Source organism: Parasteatoda tepidariorum, chromosome 6 (genome assembly GCF_982258835.1).
Source record: "Parasteatoda tepidariorum strain Cologne lab strain chromosome 6, Ptep-v5.0, whole genome shotgun sequence".
Classification (NCBI taxonomy): domain Eukaryota; kingdom Metazoa; phylum Arthropoda; class Arachnida; order Araneae; family Theridiidae; genus Parasteatoda; species Parasteatoda tepidariorum.
In genome coordinates this window covers 107,264,492-107,292,132 of record NC_141760.1, presented here as the reverse complement: position 1 = coordinate 107,292,132, position 27,641 = coordinate 107,264,492, and the positions used below count along the sequence as shown (strand labels likewise).

At 30.3% G+C, this 27,641-nt stretch overlaps 1 protein-coding gene across 1 annotated transcript; it reads right to left on the bottom strand.

Moving 5' to 3' along the window:
- Window positions 1–50: 50 nt before the first annotated feature.
- Window positions 51–27,266, bottom strand: LOC107451137 (uncharacterized). Its single transcript, XM_043049518.3, has 4 exons — window positions 27,110–27,266; window positions 5,775–5,954; window positions 2,932–3,042; window positions 51–1,020 (listed from the first exon to the last, which is right to left on the bottom strand). The coding sequence occupies exons 1-4, from the start codon at window positions 27,212–27,214 to the stop codon at window positions 877–879; spliced, it is 540 nt and encodes a 179-aa protein (XP_042905452.2). The 5' UTR covers window positions 27,215–27,266; the 3' UTR covers window positions 51–876.
- Between the last annotated feature and the right edge of the window lie 375 nt (window positions 27,267–27,641).

The following is a 27,641-nucleotide window of genomic DNA, read 5'->3' as shown; positions in this document are numbered from 1 at the left end:
GAGTGTAAGAAAATGTAGTAAAATAAAGTTCTTTAAAAAACACAAGTAACTGTATTTAGATAATAGATATTTATTAAAATCATACAATCAAAATACATACATAAATACTCTGTGTATAAAGAATGTGCAAATAATTTAACTTTAAATATATCATTCATTCAGACAATGATAATGATGTAGTTTGACAACAGTTAATATACATATAACAAACTTTTTCAATGACCTGTTCTTGTCGTGTTAAAAATATTTAAATGCGATTAAAAATTTAAATTTCAACAGTTTATATTTTTAAAACATAAAATTATGTAAAATCATGGCAACCACATTTCTGTTGCTTAGGGACCATCCTTACTGCATCCGATTTCCCTTTAAAGTAAGTAATGCTTATAAACAACATATAAGAGAAACTGCTCTTATGTGAATGTTTATAAACTAAATATCAGAGGAACCTTCACTCATGTACGAGCCCTTATTGAACAAAATCCAATAACCTTTAACCTAAATACAATTAATGGACTCGATTTTCTAATTTTAAATTTAATATTTGAGGGTGCACTGACACATAATGATGCGATAATTATTACCAGAAAATATTTTTAGTAAACAGATATTAACTTTGAAATATACTTAACACTAGCTTTTAAAATTGAGGTTGTAGTTAAAAGTAGATTTACTAACAATAAATTTACCATCAATGTTTCATTTTCAAATTCTTTTTCTGGTGGCTCGCAATGAGGTCATCATTTACAGCATTTTTTTGGCATGCCTTTTGTACTTCAAAGAACAATATTTAAAATGCGTCAATCTTGCAGACATTATTGCTATAAATCATTGGTTAAAATAAACAATTCAATTTAAAGGCACTTTTTTTTTTAATCAAGTTAAGACAGTTGGCGATGTTTCAGTTATTGTCATATTAACATCTTTCCGGTATTCTTTACTTGCAATGAAGTTTTGCCATGATATATAGTCGACATAAACTAGTCCAACAAGCACTAAAAACAATGATAAGATAAAAAGCTGAAAAAGAAAAGAAAAATCCGTTTTAATATGGTGTATATGCAATTAATCGCAAAATTCATGCAAAAGTTATTTTCTCTCAAAATTTTTCTGTATAGTTAAGTTACACATTTGTTAATTAAATTTAGCGAATTTAAACTTATATCTAACTTACAATATTTAAAATTTAAAATAAAGATTAAAAAAAATTATACGATATATACTAAACTTACTTTTACATTTTTAATATATAAACAAAATAGAAATAAAACTTATATAGAGTGTTCCCTAATCACCGTCCTTAATACATATTTTTAGAAGCCTGGTTAAAAATCCTGTCAATTAAGTATATATATCAGGAAACACATATACGTATTTAAGAGGACGCCATACCGCGGGAGAAAATTTTCATCGCAAATTCTTTTTCTCCTTCATTACTAATTTCAAATTTCAAAGAAAGAAAAAGTAAGTTCATGCAAACCTAGAGATGTTAAATCAGTAAGGAGGAAAGCGAGATGAAGTCGGAAACCGGTTAGTTTGTCTGATGAAACTTGGATATGTTTCTAATAACCGCCTTCAACTCCTGTTCATTTTCTTTGGCAATCAATCAATTTTTGATGTTTTCCCCCTCGTTTTCCACAGTAATTTTAGCACTTTATTTTATACCCGATTCACGAGGTGGATTTTGTTTCTCCCTTAACAACATCGTCTTTTTTTGAATTCATGCGAAAATAAAAATTCAAAAGAAAAGTTTATAGTTTTTGAATGAAATTTTTCTTTTTTTATCTAAAGTAAATTTAAAATTTTATTTTTGTAACAGAGAATGGCATTAAGGTTATGAGAGAAGTCAATTGTTAACAAAAAATAACTACTGTAAACAAAGAATTTTGTTAATTATAGGATGATAATGTGATGTTAAAAGTATATCAATTGTGTCTTTAGGTCATTATTTCTCTTGCTTTTTTATAATTTTTTTCAGTAAATAAATATATATTTGTGATTAGTAAAAAAAACTTAATTTTTAATGTCTCTTATTTAAAAATGATTCTAACGGTATTACATAACTATAGGCGTTGGCACATATTTAAATAAAAAAAAGTTAGCCAAAATAAATTTTCAAAAAGTAAATGTGAAAGTTCTGGAAATTTTTTGCCACACCCCTAAATTGAAAACACACTTTTCATTCATTTTCATCTATTAATTTTCTCCTTTATCAAAGACTTGAATTCGTTTTTGACATAAAGGAGAAGTGAGTTCAATGACATTTCATTATTATTGAATCTTTCGTAAATAATTTTAGAAGTTTGATATCAAAATTATTACTTCGCGGGAATTATGCATATTAATCTGTAGGCTAAAGCACAACATCTGTCTGCCGATTTGACCGAAATGAGTAAAGGGTTGTAACTTAAAAATTATAGTATACAATATGTGCTAGATCTAATGTGATTTTCGAACCTGAACCTGATTCGAACCAGAGTAAACTCACTAAGAAGCCAGCACTCCATTCACTCAATCAATCTACATACAGCCTTATACATACAGCCTTATACTTACAGCCGTCTACATACAGCAATCTACCTACATACAGCCTTATACATACAGCCTTATACATACAGCCTTATACATACAGCCTTATACATACAGCCTTATACATACAGCCTTATACATACAGCCTTATACATACAGCCTTATACATACAGCCTTATACTTACAGCCGTCTACATACAGCAATCTACCTACATACAGCAGTCTACATACAGCCTTATACTTACAGCCGTCTACATACAGCAATCTACCTACATACAGCAGTCTACTACAGCCTTTGTAATCAAGATTACATTTGTACATTTCGACTATATTTATAGCTTAGTTATGAAAAAAGTATATTATTTTTTGTTTGAAATGTGTAATAGTAATTCTAAGTCTTACCGAAGCAAATATCCTTGCTGCTAACATATATTCACACATGCCAATTGAAAGTAATGATAATGTTGAAATAACGAAACAGAAAAGAAGCATGAATCCATCGTTCATTAATAACTGAAATAAATAATAAAAACTACATTATGACTTTGTAAAAGTTTTTAAGGAACATTCACTTAATGCATTGATTCTATGGTCCCCAGAAAGCATATAACCTTACGTCAACTTTGTGTCGGAAGTTTCATTTTACTGTTCCAAAAATACTATTTGCATTAAAAATCTTTTTTCGATTAAGCAAAAATATTGCAGTTTCAAACCGTTCATCGAAAATGGATTAAAAATTATTTTTTAAAGCTTTTTTAAGAAAGAATTGTCATTTAGGTCTGCAGGACAAAATATAATATTAAATTATTAAAAAAAAATGAATAATTTTAGTTTAATTAATTGTGTTTTTATATCAAGTCTTTCAGTTTTGTGCATGTTTTCCTAGTGTGTTGTTTAGAACTATTTATTGAAAATTTAGTTTTTGCCTCTCAGCTAGTGTTAAACTAGTATATATGTTACTATGAATGACAGAAATTGTCAGTTGTTGACTTCCACCGGTGAATGTTGACAATCACATAGTCGCTTTGGTATATGTCCGAAATATGTACTGGTCTAGTTAAATATAGGTATATATACCGAAATATAGGTCTAATATGTGCCACTGTCCGGTATACATTTGCCCAGTATGCCCTCTACATCAATGTTTTCCTAAGGTTCAGTGCCACTGCCCGGTATGCCCTACATCATTGTTTTGTAAGGTCGAGTGCCACTGCTAAGTATGAATTTAACCGGTACTCCGAACTGATGTTTCTCCTGATCTATCCTAAAGACACGGTTCCAAGTTAAATCCAGAAGCCAATCATCACTGATTGCTGCCAGTAAACGGGTAGTTGACCACTTTGATCAGCCTGCGTAGGTACCGAGGGTGCGTGGTATCGATCCTCGTTAAACTGTTTTACCGCAAAAAGTGCTCGACTTCGCGCGCAGGTCGTCGGGTTACCAAAGCAGAGGAGCCATCCCCTCTGCAGAGGATCATAATTGCGATGGCATATATCTTCGGATCATCCTCATCGATGTTTCCCAGACCGTCACCAATAGTCCATTGCGCAGCTCTAGTACGACGTAAATAAAGTACGTATGAACCATGAACTTTCAGAAACGTGTTTTAAAAAATTAAAAACTGACCGCCTGTTACAAACGTAACATATTGTATTACGTGAGCCACGATGGCTCAGGGAATAGAACGTTCACCTTCCGACGAGGTGAACCGGGTTCGATTCCCAACGATGGCTGATCGATACGAATCCGCATTCGGCTTGCTCCAACCACAGTGCTGACACGAAACATCCTCAGTGGTAGACGGATCATGGGTTAGAGCCCTTTTGCAGACAGGCCAACCGTGGGAAGTGCTCGGTATGCCCTACATCAGGGGTGTCAAACTCAAAAGCTAACTTGGGCCAAATAAACAATGCTTAACTTTAGGTGGGCCGCAAAAAAAAATCAATGTTCATAGAAACAAATATTTTTACTTTGAATAGCACATTGTAATAAACATATATAAAGTTAAATTATTGTTTGATACTTGACTTCTCTTCTCTGCTACTATCTTTCCTATTTCGAGAGAAATTTTATTGGCCGAGACTACTTTCAAAATTGACCCAACATGAGCGTTATTAATACGGTTTCGAACAGGAGATTTATTTCCATTCATAACAGAAAATAATTGCTTGCACTGATAAGTACTTCCAAACGTGGAAATAATTTCATTTGCGAATTTTCGAGTATTTTCAAACTTTGCCGGTAAATATTTGTAAAATTCAGGCATAACCACTTCAATGAATTTTGCCTTCAAATTTGAGTCGCACTGAATCTCAATCACTTCCATTTGCATACTACTGGGTACTGAGTCTATATTTATTGAGAAAATCGACGAAAACAAACAAAATTTGTTTTCAGAGGAATTTAAATCTTTTAACCTTGTTTCAAATTCCGTTCTAAGATTTGAAATTTTTTCTGCGTATTTTTGATAAGATGCAGTATCCCTGGAATGGCAGGTGCCGAAAGCCAATTAGAATTTTACATTTTCGCGCGTACAATTTAAAATGATCCGTATAGTTTATAAATAAAGTATATTATAATTTCATATGCTAGTTTCCTTTCTAATTCACATTTCTAATTTATTTTTACTTTGCGTTGAATATATTGACTGGGCCACAAAAATGTTCATCTCGGGCAGCGAGTTTGACACCCCTGATGTAGGGCATACCGAGCACTTCCCACGGTTGGCCTGTCTGCAACAGGGCTCTAACCCATGATCCGTCTACCACTGAGGATGTTTCTTGTCAGCACTGTGGTTGGAGCAAGCCGAATGCGGATTCGTATCGATCAGCCATCATCAATGCTTTCTTGCTCCATACATCAATGTTTTCTTAAGGTTCGGTGCCACTGCCCGGTATGCCTTACATGAATGTTTTTTAAGGTCAAGTGACACTACCAAGTATGCATTTAACAGGTACTCCGAACACTGATGTTTCTCCTAATCTATCCACAGCAAATATTAAAATATTGAATAAATATAACAATATTCACGAATAAATCAATATCAAATCGTATATGACAAATATTTCTGACATTTCCCAAGCGACTATGTAATTGTTGATATTCTCTTGATTTCTATCATTCACGGTAACATGTATTTATAAAATGAGTTACATAAAAATCGATATTTTACCTCCTAACATTTTACAGTTAAGGTGTTTTTCCTAAATTGAAAGTTAAGTTTGTTTATAAGCACTGATACATACCGATAGCGGAATGTTGATATGAGCAACTACTTTTTTATCAAGTTTCATGAGAAACACAACAATGGCGAAAATAGCCTCAATGAGGGAAAGGACGACGATGAATAAAGAAAAACCAAATTTTCCGGAGTCATTATAACAGTGACCTTCAGAAACACAGATTATTGCAGCAAGTGACAGAACCTGAAAGAAAATTGCTGCTATTAATGTAATAGAGCATTGTAAAAATGTTAAAATCATACATAAAGTTTGCAGCATTATTATTATTACTTATTATTATTTAATATCTAGCTTGCAAGGTTTCATAACCACTTCCCTTACTATTTATTTTGAAGAAAAAAATGCAAAAAATCAACCTATTTTTTTTAATTAATGAATACAAGGAACTGAAACAAAACATAATGCACAAGTTTTAAGTTGAAATTTAAATTTTTTTTATGCGTAAGAAACCTTTAATTTAAAATTAGTTTACTATTTCGAGTTATTTCGGCAAATGAAAAAAATTTAAATATTAGTCTTTGTATGAGAGTTATTAAAAGAAAGAACAACACAAAGAGATACTTTTCAAACGTCAGTGAAGGAATACGCCATTTTTTTTTTACTCTTATTGCTATGTAAATTCTGCAACCATCGTATATACCAGGGGTGGCCAACCTGCGGCTCGCGAGCCACATGCAGCTCTTTGAAGGATTATTTGTGGCTCTCGGTAAATGTACCCGAGTTCCCTTTTCATTTTTGTGCTATTATATTTTAATATTTTTCTGAACCCATTTGAAATTAACATAATTCAAGGTGAGTTTTCCATTTCCAATATAATTATGTCCCAGAAGGCATCTGAAGAGTTAGAATTAATAGAGATGCAAGACGATCAAGCTCTACAATTAAAATATAAGTCGACGTCGATTACTGAATTTTGGAAATTTGTACAAGAATCGAAGAAGTATCCTGAATTTAAAAAAGGCTGCTTGTCTAATCATTTCATTATTCGGAACAACGCACTTATGCGAATCATTTTATTCCACTTTAAAACTCGTGAAATCCAAACACTAATTAGCATTAACTAACCAGCATCTCAAAGAATTACTGATAAGTGCTGTCACCTATTATTCACCAAGTTTTAAAGAATTGTCAAGAGAAGTAAAATAAATATGTTTATTTTTTAATATTTAAATTCAATACACATATTTTGTACTTTTATTTATATGCTTTCAATAAATATAATTTCCATAAAAAAAAAAAATTAATTCTTCTGGCTCGATAAAAATTTCAAATTTTGAAAACTGGCTCGACTATCAAAGAGCCTGGCCATCCCTGGTATATACAATCGCACAAAACACATGTGTAGTCCCACAGTTCAACATCATAACTCCCAAATAGAACATGGCAAACTTCCAATTACAGCAGATTATGTTTTTTGCTTCCGAGCGAGTAAAAACGTGATAAAACAAAATGTACTGACAAATCCTGCTAAGACCGAGTTTTCTCGGGATGTTAAATATTTGCAGTACATATGTACCCGAGTTAACTCGGGATAATCCAGTAAAGCGGTTAACAACATTCTTAAATTTTAAAGTTAATTCGACCTTAATTAAAAAATGAACTGCCTTAATAAATTAGTATTTTTATTCAATTTCCTCTGTTCCTAAAGTTAATATGGTTTTACACTGTTAGGAATTTCACAGCATATTGAACAATAGTTTTATTCAAATCTGTGGCAAATTTAAAATGGTGCTAAATTTAATTATACCTTCTTAAATTTTATTGCAAAATAATATAGCAGTTTAAAGTGAACCGAAACTTGGTTCGATTTAACACCTTATTACAGATGCAACAAGTTTGCACAAAGTTATAAATTTAAGGCAGTGTTTCTCAAAAAGTGTTCCGGTATCTGTAATATCCGGAAGTGAGAAAAAAGGTTTAGCAGTTTGGTCTAGTTTTTTAAAAAATAAATAAATAAAATAAACAAAATGTACCTAAGTTAAAAATTTAGAGAAAAAAAATTAATTTGCTTAAGACTATATTTACAATAAGAAAAAATTTCATTTAAAATTGCATCGCTGAAAATCACAACTAAAATAAGTAATAAATAAACATAAAAATACTTTTTTTACGAAAATTTATCTTTTTATAAACGCGTCTTACAATTGTGAGCCAAACTTATATTTGATTATCCTAAGTTGCTATCCAGAAATGGTGAAATACGCAACAAAAAAAAACTTTAATTAACATTAAAGGTTCTATATTTCTGACCATTCTCCTACCTAAATTATTCGAACTATATTTTTCCAGATTAAGGTCAGTCTTTCTATTTTGAGGGTCAAAAATCAAAATTTGTCAGGAAAAAGAAAAAAAATTATATTATTCAGAAAAAGTACGCTTATGTGTCTGATTTTATAACTAAAAACATCGTCAAATCAAACTGTAATAAAAACTTTCTTAGAATTCAATAAAAGTTTTTATTGTAGAGTGAAAACTTAGGTCGGTTACAGTTGTAGAAATTTTGATCTTATTTGTTTATCACTTATCATGTCACTTAACTATTTAGTCCAATACGAACATTTCAACAATAAGAAAAAATGTTGGTCAGATTAGCTTGTTGTCACATTATAGATAAACGTATATCGCTATTCTTCATGGAAAATATGGAGGAAAACTTTCTTAGAATTCAATATACGGAGACAACAATCCACCATAATCATGATGATGAAAATATAAAGGAAATAAAAATGTATGTTATTTGAATTATCTAACCTTATGTTTTCAATTATAAATAGCATCTAATTTGGACACTGTAGGTTCAAGGAACGACAAAAAAAGAACTTATAAAAATAATTAGTGTCTCAATTCGGAAAGGTCGACAGTGGATTTGAGCTAACCTTGGTTTTGAGCTGAATTTGCTCCTCCCTACGCCCTACACTCCTAGAGTTAATTACGTCTCTCTATCATTTTTTTTCTTCTTTCTTTTTCAGTCGCCAAACAAGCTTACAGCAACAACTTCCTTTTACTTTTCTCGCCAAGTTTTCTACAATGATTAAATCCACAATGGACAGCGTTTTCTGTTTAGATTATACTTCCTCGTTAACAGCTGATTTTTTTCAGCATGATTAGTCATAGCACCGGCCTCTCTTTATTCTTTTTTTTTCTCCCTCCGTTCTCATTTCATACCAAAAAAAAAAAAAAAAAAAAAAAAAAGAACTTTGATACAATTATAAATATATTGCGCAATGATTTCAATTGATCATATTTTCTATTTGGAAAATATAGCAGGGCAACTTAAAAGTGATTTTTTTTTATAATCTTAATGCTATGAAAAATACGTACGAATTTTTTTAATGAAAAAAATATTGTTTTAACATACAATTTAACACATTTCTTACATACAACATATATGTGGGCCGAAGTCACATGAAAAAGAAGTAAACAAATTGCGACTCAAAGATTTTGAGGAAGCAAAGCTGGAGAACCGGTATTGTCATCGGTCAATGGCGAGTAAAATTATGTAATAAAATAACAAAACCTAAAAAAAATATACTTTCACCGTTATTAAAGACTATTCCTATTGAAATAAATATCTGAAAAAGTAAAATTTGTGGAATAGGCTTCTCATAGATTAATAAAAATAAATAGACTTTTAGCGTTATTGTTACAGTTTTACAGTTCTAATAAATGTATAAAATAGGTCTGATACAAAAAAAAATAGACTTATACCGTTATTTAAAATTGTGACCTTTGTTAAGTATTACCGTGTTAAAATAAATTTCCAAACACAGCATGACATTTTGTGAGTTTAAATTAATACAATATTATCAAATGGTTAATATGAAAATAATTTTAAAAATAATAATAATAAATTCTACTAAAAATGCTTGCAATAGTTTAAAATGAGATCCTTTCCATGCTTTATCAAAATAAGCATGGAATAATTAAATCTGGGTTTAAACTTTCTAAAAGAAATCTTACTGGCAACAGAACGAAAAAGGAAATTTCTACTTTAACATTATCTTCACTTCATTAATCAATATCACTATAATGCCGAATCCAGAAAGAATTATCCATAAATAACAATATGTCCTTCGAACATCACCTTATAGAGAATTTATATACAATAGAACAGCTTGTTTTAAGAACAATAGATTTTTGGCACTACATTAATTTAAGAGCTGTTTAAGACAGACGCATCTAGACTCTTGGATTAAACGCAATATGTATGTTCTATTTATTTTTCTTAACTTCACTTGAGTAAATATTAAATAAATAGTTCCAGAGATATCTCACGAAAATCATAAAGCATTTTAATATTTTTTTTTCTTCAGATTTCATTTATTTATTTATTTATCATATATTTTTTTTTATTCCTCCCTATTTTACTATTTTGTTCCTTCTATTTCTACCAGCTTACTTATTCTTAAAAAAGTAGAAATAGTCTTAAAAAGATGAGAATTTGAGGTACAGAACAAAAAGAGCTATTACATACCCGGCAAACTGAAGTAACACAAGACATCCGTACAATATCCTAACCCAGAAAGCAAGTAACCTTATGGCAACATCGTGCCAAATTTTTCTTATTATTGCCACGAAAAGGTGTGAGATAAAAACCTTTTTTCAATAAAGTAAAAGTATTGCAATTTCTTGCAAATGAGTAATTTTTAAAGCGGTTTCAAATAATATTGTTGTTTAGATCAAAAAAACAAGAAAGTGGTTAACCTTTTTTTTTTTTTTTGGTCACGATAAGATACAGAAAAATAGAAAGCGAAAGACTTTTTCAAAGGAAACGAAATAAGGTAAATATAAGACTTTTTCGCAAAATTGCAATTAAATATTAAAAACACTTATGGCGATAACCTTGTTCTAAGGAAAGCAAATAAACGAACATAAAACCTTGTGTAGGAATATTTTCTAAGGTTCTGCGAAAACCTCCTCTTAAGATTTTCATGTAATTACCGAGGGAATTGAAAAAAAGTAAAGAAAATATTTTTTGTCAATAAGCTCTTCATTCCGGACTTAGCTCATCAGGAGTACCCCTCCCCCCTAAGGCCAATTGGGATGTCCCTCTTAAATTTGAAAAATCCCCCTTCGCAAACAACAAAAATGCTTATAAAATTTTTATTTACGCAAAATTTTTTTGTTAAATATATCTGATCTCTCTCAATTAGATTCACTGTTAGTAATATTTTGTAAGACATTATTTTCAGAAGAAAAAATTAACATTGTGAGAAAAAATTGAAGAAAAAAAATCCTGGAAAAAAAAAGAGATTGCTATGAAAGACTGACATACTAGGTTGTTATGTGTTGTACTCTTTAAAAATTATATCAATTTAACGATTAATTCGATTCGGACCGTTAAGCTCAACTATAAAGTAATTAAACATTGTTTAAATATATAACTAGATATTTTTTAGAAAATTAATTTATATGCTGAGATTAATTTGAAATGAACGGAAAAAAATATTTTTAATTTTATATTTTATAAATTATATTTTTTATTTATTTATTTATTTTTTTAACTAAATATCTGTTACAATAGTATATTTTCATATGTTGAGTATCAATTAGCAAAACTCTCTCTGGGTGTTAACTTTTTGATAAAGTTAAAAATATTTATCATAATGATGAAATATTTTATCAGAATAAATAGTTTTTTTTTAGATAATTTGTTTCAAAAATATAATATAAATAAATAATTATATTTTTATATGATTAGCATATCACAATATGATAAATGTTAATATAGATATTAGAAAATTTATAAAGCTCATATTCAAGTATGAAATAAAAGTTTTAAAAAGTAGAAATGTAAAGAGATCGTTTCCGCAAACTTTAAACCTTGAATTCTGACAGTGTAAACATCGGAAGTAGCCGATATTTGAGATATATGTTCTATATGTATATTCTTTGTTGTTAATCAAAATTCTGTCGCCCGCCAACTCAAAAGTTTCAATTTAAGTTAGTTTTTAAGAAGCCCAGTTGCGTGGTGTATTAATTCACATTTTGTTTCAGTCTATCAAGAAAAGTTTTTTTTTTTTTTTGGTTAAGTTTATAATCATTGTCCTCTTTGATTGTTTATTAGCTTTAAATAGACAAAAAGAAGCTTTTAAGGGGAAAATAACGAAGAACTGAATAAATAACTAAATGAACATTAAAAATTAATTAAGTTTTACGTGTTGCTAAATATTGCAGATTACATTGTTCGTCAGGAGCTTATTTAGGAACGTGCAACAAAGACTAGAGAATTTTCAGGTAAGATATAGATTTTTCCTTTATTAAAGGGTGAAACGTGAAAACAAAATGAATTGTAATATTATTAATAATAGTGATAGGGTTGATTTAAATTTAGTAATTATTCCATGGCTAAATCTTCCTAAGATACTTTTACCTTTATTTGAAGGCAAATTTGATGAATTAAGTAATTTTTAAAATAAAATTAGAATTTTTAATTGCTAGTAATAAAAGTTTAACAGATCTTTAAAAATTTATAATTACTTAAGTACTGCGCTCTTATTATAAATTATCAAGTTCCCAGTTTTTGATTTTAATAATTAACTAAAATAATTAAGATGGATAATTTCGCCAGTGCTTATCTCAGTTGATTAATTTAATGTTTTTTATAAGTAAACACTTTCGGACAGATTTTATTTTGATAAAGATGACGCATAAATATTTTTAGTCTCTTTTACTGAATAATTGCGTGCACAAAATATCAATGTGGTAGAGAGGTAGCTTCATTCCAGAGATTCAATCAGATAAATTTATTCTGAACGATTATTCAAAAGCAAATTCAGTCATTATTCATCAATACTTATGAAAATTTTAGCCAAATGGTTGATGAACAAATTCATTAGTCATGCCTAATTTTTCCGATTAAAATTTTTGAATAACCGGAAGAAATGGCAAATATTATGTTTTCATATAAACTTGATGCCGATTGCAGTAATCGATTACAAATATAATTAATCGCAGATAATAATTTCATAGTAATCTGCTACTTTTAATCATGATAAGTTATCACGCTAACCAATAATCATATTTTCTCACTACAAGAGGTTAATATTAGCTGTAATTACAAAAAAAAGTACTATCAGATCGTCATGATTACAAGTAAGCGCAATTTATGACATGTTATCATAAAGTAAGTTCACAAGAAATCATTCTCAGTAAACATAATCAAATAATTACAAGTAATACAAAATGCACATAATAAAATACTTCTACATCATGATTAATTTCAACCATAATTTCAAATGGGCTTTATAGCATTGTTATTAGTATTGTAGGCAAATAAATTCTTTTTATCGAAATGCATAAATTGTAATTGAATTCTGCTATTTTGTTTATTAGGTTGTAAATTGTAAAGAATGTATGTACAGTGGGAAAAATAATAATACTAATAATAATTTAAATACACTGAATAACTTTTGACTTAACGGTCGAATTTTTACGTACAAGGAATCAAACACAATCTCATTCTAGAAGGAATGGGGTAGGGCCAGATTAGCCTGGTCGGTAGGGCGCTTGACCCAAGTCCGAGTGTTCGTGGGTTCGAACCCCTCTGGCCGAAGTAGTAAAATGGTGACTGATGCACGTTGAATCTGACGGGTTGCAAAGTCCTCCATGTTTCCATAACAAATTAATACCTTTGGGGTTACCAGGGCTCGAAAAACCGCCCGTCCGCCCGTCCTCGGCGGTCAAAAATTCCCCGAGGACAACAAATTTCTCAAATCCAGCGTCCGCGCGGACGGCCATTTTCCCGTTAATGTTCGTGATTCATTTTAAATTTTTGTTATCTTACAAGAGTCTAGCGCCTCACTTCTAAAATGACCCTCTAATCTCGAAATACAGCAACATGCTGCGCATGGTGGAATTGATGTTTTCTCTGTCTGGGAGTACTGCAGCGGTTGAAAGGGGCTTTTCAGCAATGAACTTATAAAAAAACACATTACTTAGTGGTCTTAAACAAGAAGCGTTAAAAGCATTTATGAACATCTACCTAAATGGAAAACCTCTTTCAGATTTCTGTGCAGAAAACATCTGTAAATCATTGGCTTGATTGTGGAACTGGCAAACGTCATATTTGATTCATTTAAAAAACGCAGTACCATCGGATAAATTGACATGATATTTGACAGATAACTTAACCTTTGTTATTTAAATTATTTCATCAAAGAAATAAATTATTTCATAATAGAAATACTAGGTTTTACTATTAGTAACCTTGTATTTCTTTTATCACTGTATAATGTAATTATAGTATTTGTAATCCTAGTAACTACTAATTCATTGTGCAATTTATATAAATGTTTGTAATAAATAAGAGAAAATTATATTTTTATTTATTTAGAAGCGGCGGGTTAGTTTCAAAGGAGGACGGGTACATTGTTGGACAAGCCGTCCTCGGGGACGGGTAAAATTTCTGAGTTTTTTCGAGCCCTGGGGTGAAGATTGATCGTTCTCTGATTCAGGTCAAAATTATGATCTGTGAATAATTGAATGGATGTATGAATGGGTCCGCCCTATAAACGGGCGTGACGTATGGGTGTGGCAGAAGTCGAATTCTGGGCCATAGATGGCGCCACTGGAAAACAAGAACAATCACCCCCTCTGCCTTAACAGGCATACGAGAGAGAAGGGATGGGGTACTATTTGTGCTATGTGGACAACAACGGACAAGAAAAAAACAACTTGAATAAAGCCCAAGTGAAAGTACAGACATTTACATTCTATAGTTTCGGTTCTATAAACCTTGAACAGTGTCTAAACACCAAATGCTTGTAGAGAAGTAAAGAAACAAACACGTGCAAAGCGGTTGAACCAATAAGAACAGAATAAGATAAATTAATCTCATAATTTAATGCACATAATTAAAGTTCGATTTCTAAGAACTCAATTTTTGAATTAAAAATAATGTAAAAATTTGTGTACCAAACAATTCAAATTTTTTTCGACAACTATTAAATAAAATAATAATTAATTATTAAAAATTATTTTTTGCATAGAATTATCTTATAAGCAAAGTTTATAATTATGTGAATAAATAATTATAAAAAATTATTTTTTTTTTGCATGGAATTATCTTCGGGTAAACACAGTTTAAAGCGGAAAAAAAAGGTATGTTAATTCAGAGGCACACGGATTGGGGTTTTCCCCCATATTATGAGGGTCAATAATTCAAATTCGTCGTAAAAAAAGGTATGTTTTTTCTGGAAAATACGCTTTTGCGTCTGATTTGGTAACTTAAAATATCGTCTGCGCTAATAAATTACCATATTTGAGGTCTCCATCTCCATTAAGATTGAGTCATAGTACGTGAAGATCCAATCATAAGATCAAAAGTGATTCAGGAGGATTAGTTTTTACTGTTGCGCACTGTGCATAAATGCATGATTATCTTGAATTCTCTGTATCACATAATACTATATAGCGATACAGCTTTAAAAAAATGCTTGTATGAACCCTGATATTCGTAGTAGTATTTTTTAACACTAGTTAACTTTAGTACTGATTTTAGAAAATGAAACCACGCAAAAATGCCATGCCGTGTATATTAAATTTTGTTTCGATATTTGAAGCTGAAGGAGAAAATTCGAATAATTCTGAGTATTATATTACACCGTTGCTTTATTTTGATTCGAGAAATTAGAAGTCCTGGGTCCTAAGGAATCATAATTTCCGATGTCTAGCAGAATCACACATGTTTCATACGCATTGAGTCTCTATTTATTTATATATTTTTTTTCATTTTTCGCTCCATCATTGAAATGGACTAAAAAGTGTTCATAATATCGAAGCTGTTAGATTTTATACGTCATTCCACTGTAACATTGCACGAACATTCCTCATAAACATTCAAATTTTTGGCCCTGTATGAACCAAGTAAAAGTTTAATCATAATGGTAAGGTGAGGCTACAAAGTCAATCGACGTAACCACGCATAACTTAACAGATAATATACTATTAAAATAACAGCTGCAAATGCTTATGGATTAAAAAATAGGGTGTGTAGGTGTAATGGTAGGAGGTTGAAGAGGCATCACGATCGTTGGTCATTCTGGAGGCATGCATCGTTTGATTTTTAATCAAGGTTAGGGAAAGGCAGAAACAAACTTCATTCATTTAATCTTTAAAGAGCTTAAAAAAAGAAAAAGTTATTCAGCATACTGTAAACATGTTTATCTATAATGTGTTTATCTTATCGTGAAATTGTATAGTTAAAAATAGAGCCTTTTAAGTCTGCATATAAATAATGAATTTCTTTTAGGAGCTTTCATTCGTACCTACCATACATATGATTATAAACAACTATCTGATATACACACACATCAGTGTTTCCTAACTTTTTTGTGTTCCGCGACTGGGCTACGTTAATACTGCGTGATTTATATTACTATAATTATTACATATTATGAACAAGGGAAAAACTAATTAACTTATGAGAAGAACATTTAAAGATTTTAATTAATATTATAACTATATCCAAGCTGTCGCCAATTTTTAGTTCGGTTATGGAATCAGAAGTGATCGAGCTTCTTTTGGCGGAAACCCGACTTTAACAACTGTGAGTATTCTAACCAAAAAAGACTGTGGCGTAACTACCACTACGATTATTAAATATTAATTTACTAGTATATAAAATATGCCGATTCAATTCCGGAGATGCCAACTTGCTCCGGACAGCAAATATATATTTTAAAGAAGTAGTTTATCAATTGTGATTATTGGTTTAATAAATTGAATTTAGTAGATTTTTATCCACCACTATTTCTAAATAATTCGTAGGCTTATATAATTCACCACTTCTTAGTACTTATGTCATGCTATGCCTCTTAAAAAGCAAGCAATAATAGTCAAATATTTGCAAAATTTACTTGTAGTTATTTACCGTTTTTCTAATTATTTTGGCGTGCCCGAGCAGTTGGCATCTCTGCAATTCAATGTGGGGGTACCTTTAGATTAAAAAAAAAGGTTGACCTGTTAACGTGTTATGAACACGCCCACTTCGTTAGATGGTACTCATTGGAATGCTGGCTTGCGACTACGTCATCGTCCTCCTCGCGCTGTTGCTTCTCAGTTTTCATCACACACAACAGGACCCTGCTCACACTAGACTGCTACTAGCAAAACAGGAGCGACTACATACGCAACCGTGAACTTAATACAGCTCTCACGACAAAAATCTCTTTAAATTTGAAACAGCTCTCCCCACAAACGCTCAAAATCCGGTGAACATAATACAGCTCTCCCGGTATTTCGCAAATACAGTGACTAGATCCGTGCATCGAATCCTATCCCTGATATATAATTCTGGTGGAGGAATATTGTGGCGTAATTACCACTGCGATTATTAAACATCAATTCACTAGTATAAAAGGGGTAGCTTTTGATAGATGAAGGATGACCTTGTGGATAACACTTACCCCACAAAACTACAAATTAATTTGAAAACATTTAGTGCGGAGAATGAACTTTTTTTACTGTTTTATCAATAAGCCTTAAAACTAGGTTTTATGAGAAACATTTGAATTTACAGGTTAGGTACGTCTTCTAGCTTAATTCTGAATTTGTTTCTGTCACATGCGGTAAGTTAAAATTGAATTAAATAAGTTGAATTATGATTTCTTCAAAAAGAACTGATATTGTTACTTAAATAGGTAAACACCGTAACAGAATATGAAGAAGTAATCAAAAATCTCTTCATTTCACGACAAATACAGACGAACAGACGATAAACACTTAAAGGCCTGGCTTCTTAGGACAGGACGCCGTCAGCTGGAAATCAGCGCTAACCTCTGATTGGTCCATTTGTGAGTTTGATAGTACACGTCATCGAACGCTCATCTTGAACTACAATTGCCGTCCAACTCAACTGCAGTTGGATTACAATGTGGCGTTAACCACAGAAGCAATGGCGGACTACATCCAACAGCACATTGACGTCAGCCAAGATTTAGATTTTGACATTAAATAACTTCTTAATTAAACATAGCACTCTTCATTTAGCTCAGCTATAAAGTGTTTTTTCTTGGACAAAGTCATTATTTGTTCTCTAAAACACTGGTCGACAGAAACAAATTCAAAATAAATATTTGTCTACGTTATTAACGCATGCGCAATGAGAGATAATGTCTGCGTTGGACCGACTGTTCACGCTGAGCTAACAAAAAAGTATTTTTTTGGCGTCAGCTCTACGTCAACTTTCCGCTGACGCCCTGATAAGGTGCTTGTCCTAAGAAACCAAGCCTTAACTTTGATAACTTCTGGAAAATAACTCAATATTAACTCAAATGATGCTTTTCAATGATGTTGTTTATTGCGATTAATTATTTTCATTCGTTAAGCCTGGTCATCTGACTGATCAACGTGATCGTGGTAGCTTAGTTGGACAACGTCGTTATAGTATTTCTAAGATTATCTGACATTTGTATTGGAATTTGTTTATTTATAGATATGCTTTTAAAACGTGTTACTATAAAACTGAATAATTTAAAACCAACGGTAATTAAAATAAAAGTTTTCTGCGGAAAAGTAAAATTTATGAAGAAAAGTAAAATTATGGAGAAAAGTAAAATGTTGAAGAAACTAATTCGTTGAGGATAAACACGAAAAAACACCAATATTAATATTGACGCCAATGATAATTAGTTTTGGTAATAGTTACTAATTGAGGTAAAATAAGTAAGCTATGTTCTAATAGATAAAATAAATGGAGAAATGTTACTAATTTGTTTATGAGAGAGTAAAAAATCGGGTAACTATTCTTGAGGTCCTTGATGCTTAATGAATTTTGATAACAGGTACTAATTGAAACAAAAAATAAACTATGAGCAAAAAAAACAAAATTAATGCAGAAAATGAAACTAGTTATGGGGTGACATAAGAAGTTGCCATAATATTATTGAGACATCTGTTGATTAATTTCGACAATATAGGTTCGGCAACTAGCATAATAGTTGCCAGTTTTATAACGTAGAGTTTTATTTGCCACCAAATATGCTCTTATATAGGTACAAAGTAATGAGTAAATTTGATGCCGATTACTGCTGTACAAGTACTGTACATATTTTGACGTATTTTTTACTGCCTCTCGAAGATATAAGTACAGGAGGAAGTATCTTGATATCGGTAAATTTTAAATTTAATGAATTGCCTTTGCCTCCAACAGCAGCTTTATGCCAGATGATACTGAATATAGTTTATCTTTATTTTGATGGAATGAATTACTAATAACGTGCGACAACAAAAAATAATAAATAATTAAAAAAAACTTTGGAATTATTCTGGTTTTATTAATTGATTGACATATTTATAAAATGTTGCCAGATATAACATTAAATTGATTAAAAAAAACTGCATTAAATGGTATCCATATTGATAAAAACGCAAATTTTTGTTGCTCTTGATAGGGTTTTTTAAAGCGATAATTCAAAAAGAAAAAAAAATTAATATCATGATTCTAACTATCGCCGAAAGAACTAAAAGGGTTGATATGTTCATTAATTTCTTCGCTTTTTCTAACATTGTTTAACAAAAGAAAAAGTTCCTTGATCACTCACTTAAGAGATTTCAGTTATTTAAGTTCTTAAATGCTTATCTTGCATGAGAAATCTCGTGACATTCAGAAGAAAAGCTTTAGATTCTACTCTTTTCTTTACAAAACCTTGGCAAGTTTTCAATTATTTACTTAATTCAATGAATGAACCAGAAAAAAAACATTATTTTTATATTTAGGTTCAATTTTTGTTGTTGTTGTATAGAACTTAAAAGGGGTTGTATCAATATTGCTTTGAGGCAAGGGCCTGTAAAATCTCCGACTCGGTGGAAAAATCAAATTGTCCATATTTATTTTTAAATATTTTATCGAAATTGCACGATTTTCCCAAATTTTTCCCAGAATGCACACGTGACACGACGTAAGGCAGTGTTCTACAATGGAGACACGCTAACGGCTGGATGTTTTCTTCTTCATTTGCAATAGAGAAATATTCAATACATTGCAATCGAGAAAACAGAAAAATTATGATTTTTACAGAAAAAGTTTACATGATTAACATGATTCATTAACATGATTCATCTGTCTGTACTACAGAAAAATTGTGTGTCGGTTGACGTGTTTACTCTGTCAGTACTGCGGCGAAATTCTGTTGCATACGCATTAAGTCCGTATTAATTTAATAATTTATTTCTGTGCAAGCTACAACGAAAAATTGGTAGAATAGTTGAGAGATTTGTTCCGTTAAATCTACAGGTTTTTATAGAGGGTGCCAGCAGATTGGTTCCACTGACAAAACCTTCCTCAAAAATGAAGAGGTATTGACACTTGTTCAATGCTGATGATAAAACCTGTTAGATTAAAACTAAAATATTGTTGCTCATCTGCAGATCGGGTGAATTTGAAATAAGGTTAAATGATTAAGAATGAAATACCACTATACGAGAAGCTCAAGAACTGTGCCAGACGCCTGGAGGTACGCACTAAATTGACGTTGCACACGGAATGGCACATCTTCTCAAACATAAAATGTTTTATGTACAAACCTCGTCTAGTGCAGCGGTCGCAATTTTTTCTCGGCACCGCTACTCAAAATATTCGAGCATCTTTAGACTTAATTTTTATTTACAAAATCAGAGGACTTCATAAATAGCATTCATTAGCTACTGTGAATTAACTTAAATCTTCTCCCTTAAGCTCTGTGTTCTAGAAATGTACGGACTTTATAAAAAGAAACTAATGAGCCGTGATGGCTAAGAGGATAGAGCGTTCGCCTTCCAATAGGTGAACCGGGTTCGAATCTCAGCGAGGACTGGTCGATATGAATTCCGCACCGACCACAGTGATGACGTAAAAATAGCCTCAGTGGTAGACGGATCATGGATTTAAGTCCCCTTGCCTTTAGGCTAACCGTGAGAGATTTTCCAGGTTTCCTTGCCTTTAGGCTAACCGTGAGAGATTTTCCAGGTTTTCCTTTCCATGAAACGCAAATGTGGGTTAGTACCATCATAAAGTCCTCCACAAAGGCAAATTTCTCCCAATACTTTATCCAGGATTATCCTTGTCTTCTGGATTCAATTCAAAATTGCAAGGCTACGGGGTTAAACATTAGTAATCGTGATCTCAAAAAATTGAACCGGCTGTTCAACGACGGTTATAAAATAAATTAACAAACTAGTTATTGATCTGCATTTTATTTTTTAATTTCTTTTGAAAGGTTATATAAATAATTTAGTTGAGGAGTGATTAGTAATGATGTTAACTTTCTTTGGGAGAATTCATGACCATATTTGGCTTTACATAGGGAATTTCGCAGTGTTAGGAGTAAATGTCAGGACAGGATTTTGAAATATGATCAATAAAAATTTGTATTTTGTAATTATAATATGTGTACTCCTGAGATTTGGCTGATTTCAGTTTTATTAGGAAATAAATATTAAGTAAGTTTGAATTGCGAAATTTTGCCCGTTATGAATGAAATACGATTTATTTACAGTTCTGAATTTGCTTGAACACGGCAACTCCTTCATTAATAACCTAGTTTTCAATGAGTTTATGCTGAAAATTCCAATAATTGATGATTTTTCGAAGTATTGATTCGAGTATATGAAAAATCAACAACCGCTGGAATCTTACATTCAATTTCGACAATGCCAAAATTATTTCCATCCCAGTCACTTCAGCTCAACTTGATGCCTTGGAATCTTTTCTAATTCATATAAATGTTGATTCCCTTGTTAACGACATTCCTCACCACCTCTACATAGTGTATGGAAATGTATTTTACCATGATTTTCCCCTCTCTCCCACTGTGGTTCTTGTTCTGTTTTTTTTTCTTCCTTCCTTGACTATTGTGGTTCTTCTAACTCTGTTTCTCGCCTTTATTTATCCATTTTTTGTAGGCAACTTTACGTTTTATATTTCAAATCACTTTTTTTTTTTTGATTCCCGGCTGGCAAGTCTTGAAAATGAGCTCCTGTTTTTAAGCCCTCGAAACATGACGACTTTTATTTCCCATTGAAGCAAATGCAGTTTTTAATCAAGTAATATCTCACCGCTTCAGTTTCTTGGGATCATTTATTTAATAAAGGTAACTATATTTTGCTTTTTTATATAATTGTTTTACAAATAATATATGCTGCACATTTACCTAAAATAATACCTAGTTTGAAAGGTTTTCTTTGTTTCATTCCAAACAACTCGTTTTAGTGATTAATATAAATCACTAACTATAAACTAGACATACTAACCTCCAAAAAAGAATTGGAAACTGGATTTTTTTTTTTAATTTATTGTTTTAACTGTAAGAATTAGTTATCGAATTCCAGCTTTGTTCTATTTTTAACAGATAAAAATTGAGGTTGTGAAATCAGCTATAGTTTGTATTAAAATGTTTTTATTTTTAATATCTGTGATTATTAAATCTAATAATGTTGAAAGTTGTACTTAAAGTGGTGTTAAAATATTTACCTAGTTCAGCTCTGAAATTTTTTGTATGCATGAGCATGATAGCGTTATGATCTTAATTTATGATTAATATGAAATGAATATAATAATACATGAAAAAAAGGACCTCGTGTTTAAAATTTTAACTATATTTTTTGTGTTGTTAGCTTGTAATTATGAAACAATTATAAGCATTTTAGTGTTTTTACACTTTAAAATAACATTCTGAATAAATTTTTAACATTATAGGAGTATATATTGAATGTTTTAGAAGAATTGAAATGTTATATAAGTGTAGAAATAGTTTCCTTTGTAAAATATGCATGTACTAGTGCCAATTAATTGTAAATTATTATGTGAAGAAAATTTGTTTTAAAAAAATTCTTATATTTTTCAAAATTAATTTTTTAACTGAAGATTTTTTATGAGTTGGAGTTATTAGAATAAAATTATTAATTATTTGAAATATGGAAAAAATTTTTAGATATTTTTATAGGAATATTCTTTCTTTATAATCATTGTATTTACTTAAGTTTTATGGGAAGAACCATAAATGTGTTTTTCTACTTAAAGTACAATATTGTTGTCTGCAAATTTCATTTACGTTTGCACTTGTACAACTTTTTTTCTGCAAGGCTAATTAAATATACTAATTGATTATTATTCATTTTTAAGACACAAACTTTGTAAAGCATTTTGCTTAAAAGAGTAGTAAAGCTTAAAATATTGTTATGTTGTATTTTTCCATAGTCGGTGCCCTTATTACTGATTTAAAAAAATTTTGTCAAAAATTGAAGGAAAAAGATTAGTGGTTTCACATTGTTATTTGAGCGAGAAAGAGAGAAAACATGCGATCAAAATCTGTCAAATCAAAACTAGAGAAGAATTGAGGAAAAACATCAAAACCAGTTTGATTGTCTGATTAAACTTAGCTCTTTTTTAATCTTCTTTAAACTCTTCTCTGTTTTCAATGTCAATCAAACATGTTTCGATATTTTCAGTACCTTTTTTCTTAATACTGATTCGATTCGATAGATTTTTTCTCCCTCACAAAAATATTAGTTTGCTACAACTAATGTATATACTATTTTTTCTCATTTTTAACAAGAATTTTAAAGAATATGTATAAGGAATGATAGTTGTGGAATAATCTGTGTGTCAAATAATAATGTTAATAGTAATTTTTTGATTAATTACGCAGGGCTTTCCTCCGTAGTTACCGCTCTTAATATATATTTTTAAAATTTCTGCCAAAATTGAAATAAAGAAAATAACAGATTAGTGATAGCAAATTAATATTTTAGTGAAGAATGAAAGAAAAATCCAATCAAAGTCAAACGAATCACTATAAAAAGGAAAGCGAAGCTAAACGTATCCAAACCCGTTTGATTGCCGAAGTAAACGGAGAGGAGTTGAAGGGTAACTTTTATAATCATTTCCATGCTTAATCAAGCAATGAAACTGGCTTTGTTATTTTTTTCTTCTTTTTTTCGCAAGAAATTCGACGAAGTTTGACAGTTTTGAGGCATTTCTTTATTCTCCAAATATTAATTTGCATCTCCCAATTAGTTAAGTTTTTTCTTGCCTTCTCTTTTGACGAGGTCACTAAATGGTTCTATATTGAGCGGTGAGTGCAAGCACCTTGTATTGAATTTTTTTTAAATAAATAAATAAATAATGTTTATGAAGGTTTATTGCAGCAGAAGTCCGTATCCAGTCTCTGGCATAACTCTGGGAGATGGCAGACGAGCACAACCTTATGATATTGAACAGATTTGTCAAACACGTGAATTTATTTGTTGCGTATTGTGTTACGTGAATTTATGATTCTTATAATATTTACAGCTTAATTGTTGTATGCTGAAGTTCAAATAAATTTCACTTTAGTTTTAAATGTCTTTTATATTAATTTATATATTTCTTGAAAGATGACACTAAATTATTATTAAAATATTATAGTTTTTAAGAATATTATAATTTTTAATAATATAATAATAATCATTAAAAATTGATAGAAATCTGTAATAAGCCCCCTAAAAAGTTTTTAAAGAAAAGTGACATTGAAAAATTAAGACATTTAATTATACAAACATATCAAAATAAAACGCTATGCATATCATATTTTCTTACTAATACGGATTACGGAGTAATTTATTTCGTTAAATTATTTTAATTTAGTTAAGTTTAATAGTTAATATATAATTATTAGGCAAATGAAGAATATTTCGTTATCATTTCTTATAATCCTACATCCTTGTTTGATTAAATAATAAATTCATAAGTAATACTAGTTAACAAAAAATTTAATTAAAGAAATAAATTATAAAAACCTACTTTTGTACTGTAACCTATTAATTTAAAGCTGTAAAATGTCACCTCAAATACTATTTATATGGAATCAAAAATTCTGACTAACATCATTTTTACAAATGTTCTCTTTTAAGAAGAAAAATCTGGGGGTGGGTAAAAATCCACTTGTTTTCCTTGTTTTTTTAGTCAAATTTTTTTAGCCAATTTAGCCGATATACTTTCAGTTTCTGCGTAGTAAATAAAACTAATTTTTTCTAGATATTCATAATTTTTTTTTTCTTGTTAATCTCTCTTTTCTTTACTTCTTTTTTGTTTCTTTATTGTTCATATATATAAATAAAATATTGCAAGAAACGTTTTGAATAATATACCTTGCCAACAAATAAATATTTTTTAAACAAAAAACTTTGCGTCAATTACTGTAAAAGTGAGATTTTTTCCGACATTTTGAACTTTTGATAAAACAAACGACGTATATCCATGAATAATTTATACTTTTTATTAAAAAAAAAAATTATTAGATAATTGAAACGTTAAACCTGTAACTTCTATATTCAAATCATATCGTTTAATCTTGTTATTCAGTTTTTTTAAAAAAAAATTTATTTTCCTTTTAACTAAACGTTGTAAAATATTTATCCCTAGCACAGTTTGATTTCCAAAAGTAATCATTTATCTCTATGTCCCTTCGTAATAAGAATGAAATTTTGTAACATAAATAGGGCAGCTAATATTGAGGTGTAGTAAGGAGGGTTGCGTGTGGGACGCAACCCTCCTTACTACGTGTGTGGGGTTTATGCTTAAAATAAATTTTGTTTTTAATTCCCGACTCTTCAACCAATTGGAGTAATTTTTAACATCATACATTTATGCCTGGGAATTATTCTAGTCATCATGATTTTTGGTGTTGTATATTTACAGCACCATAAGTAAACAATTACTTAAATTTTCGATGCCATATTTCAGTTCTCAGGGGATATTTCCGTATCGTGATCTGTCGCGCCAACTACAATCGCCAAGGTGCCAAATAGATTTTAAACTTGCAAATTTGAAAAAAAAAAAAAAAAAAACTTGTATATGTTTGCCCGCCCGGGGGTGAATACGAGTTACACTTTTCGAGTTGGTCCCTTTCTGTGATGTTTTTTTTTAAGTTTCTCGCGGGCCACTGCCCGGAAGTTTCTAAGACTTGGCGATAGTTCTGCCACAGATCACGATACGGAAATATCCCTCATTTACACACTTTTTGGTATGATGTACTATGAACATCAAATATTGTATGTTTACAACAAACACCAAACGTAAACAAGTTACTTATATTTTCCGCTCAAACTTTTTTGCTCACTCAATGTTGTTTTAAACTATTGTTTTTAATATTTTGAGAAACTAATACAATGACTTATATGAGTCAGTAATTAAATTGCACATAAAAACCACATATTTTTTTTATAATGAGTGTTTTTTAAATTATATTAAAATGCTAGGTAAAAAAATTTATTGATATATTTGGTAAATGAAGTGATGAAGCATATTTTAGAATTTTTACTGTTTTTATTTTATTTGATAATAAAAAAATGAAATTAAATTTTCAATGATTAGATTATAGATAATCTAGGAAAAGTGGTAATTTTATGTCACATTGTGATTTGGTAAAAATACAAGCGAAGTGCGGCCACATTTTAAATTTGTGTAATATTACCTGCAAGTTTCATTTGTTTCTCTAATTTTCTTAGGAAAAAAATTTCAAGTTTTAAATAAACAAAATTTAAATCTCTTTAATATATTTTTCTGTTAGAAGAGATTGAAAAGTTTTTGTTTCGATTGAAAGTTTTCGATTTTGTTTGAAGTTTTAGGAAAAAATGTTCAGGTTAGTTATAATGAAACAGAATTTTAAATCTCAATAATGTATTTTTCTGTTAGAAGAGATTGAAAGTTTTCAATTTTTTTGTCCATTTAAAATTACAAATTTTACTGGAATTCTTTGATTTTGAGGAATGCATTCATCCTAAAGTTCATGAAATCGTATTTATTAGAAGAAAAATAAAAGAACACTTTTTACTTTTCTTCTGAATTCTTTCATTCTCAGGAATGCATTGCAGGAATGCATTCATCCTAAAGTTCATAAAATCGTATTTATTAGAAGGTAAAAGAAAAAAAAAACCACTTTTTACCTTTTAGAAAATCATACATATTTATTCAGTGAAAACTTTAAACTTTAACTAATTTCAATCTAATAAATTAATTCAAATTGAAAGTTTTTTTTTTTTTCCCTTTGAACTTTAAACTTCACCAAAAGAAGAAAAAAAACCGCTAAAATGTTATGTTTTAAGAGGAAAATTGCATTATTAAAAACAAAACGGAGGTAAATAAAATCTTTCAAGAATTAATTTTTATCATACACTTTTTATTCTCCTAAAACTTGGAAATTTAGGGAGCCTCTTCACCCATTTCAACCCAATAAATATTATCAACCTGAAACTTTTTTTTTAACACTTTTAACTTATCAACAAAAAAAATAAATTAAATTTAGCGAAACAGAACGTTTTATAATTGAAATAACGAACGCAAATGAATTAAAAATTTATAATTAAATAAATTTTCATACCCCTTTGGCAGTCCTTAGCTGTCCGTCAGGTGTTTTAAAGTAATCCCAGTCTATTTCTCTGATGACCTGAGAGGAGGAAGGAGGAACAGCCGACACAGCGGTCATTTCGTAGCTGAAAGCGATTGTTACTCTTCCCAAGTAACACCATTCCTTTCCTCATTCGAGAGGTTGCCAAGAAAATGGGTTGCCCATTTGGCGGGGAAATTTAACTTTAGAGAGATCATTAAAACTTTAAACAATTAGAAAATATATCACAGGGTCATTCCAAGCACGCAAAGAAATATATTTACATCGTTGGCGGGGGGGGATGGTGAATATATTGCCCCCTTAATAATTTTAATCTTCCAAAATCCGTCAATATTTCGCACAAAGACCGAAAAATTTTCACGAATTATCATCGATTTAAATTCGATGCTAAAAACGAGGAAGAGATAAAAATAATTCATCTTTTTACCGATATAAGAATTTTTCTTCTTCTCGATTGTGTGAAATTTAGAGGACTATTGTGACTGTGAATTTTATTTCCGTCCCC

Bases quoted from the DNA above. Each gene is read 5' to 3' on its own strand.
- LOC107451137 (XM_043049518.3), bottom strand. From the start codon at position 27,214: ATGACCGCTGTGTCGGCTGTTCCTCCTTCCTCCTCTCAGGTCATCAGA. The intron at 3,043-5,774 runs GTATGTATCAGT...TATTTATTTCAG, and splicing joins ATATCAACATTCCGCTATCG to TTATTAATGAACGATGGATT. The intron at 1,021-2,931 runs GTAAGACTTAGA...TTTCTTTTTCAG, and splicing joins CAGCAAGGATATTTGCTTCG to CTTTTTATCTTATCATTGTT.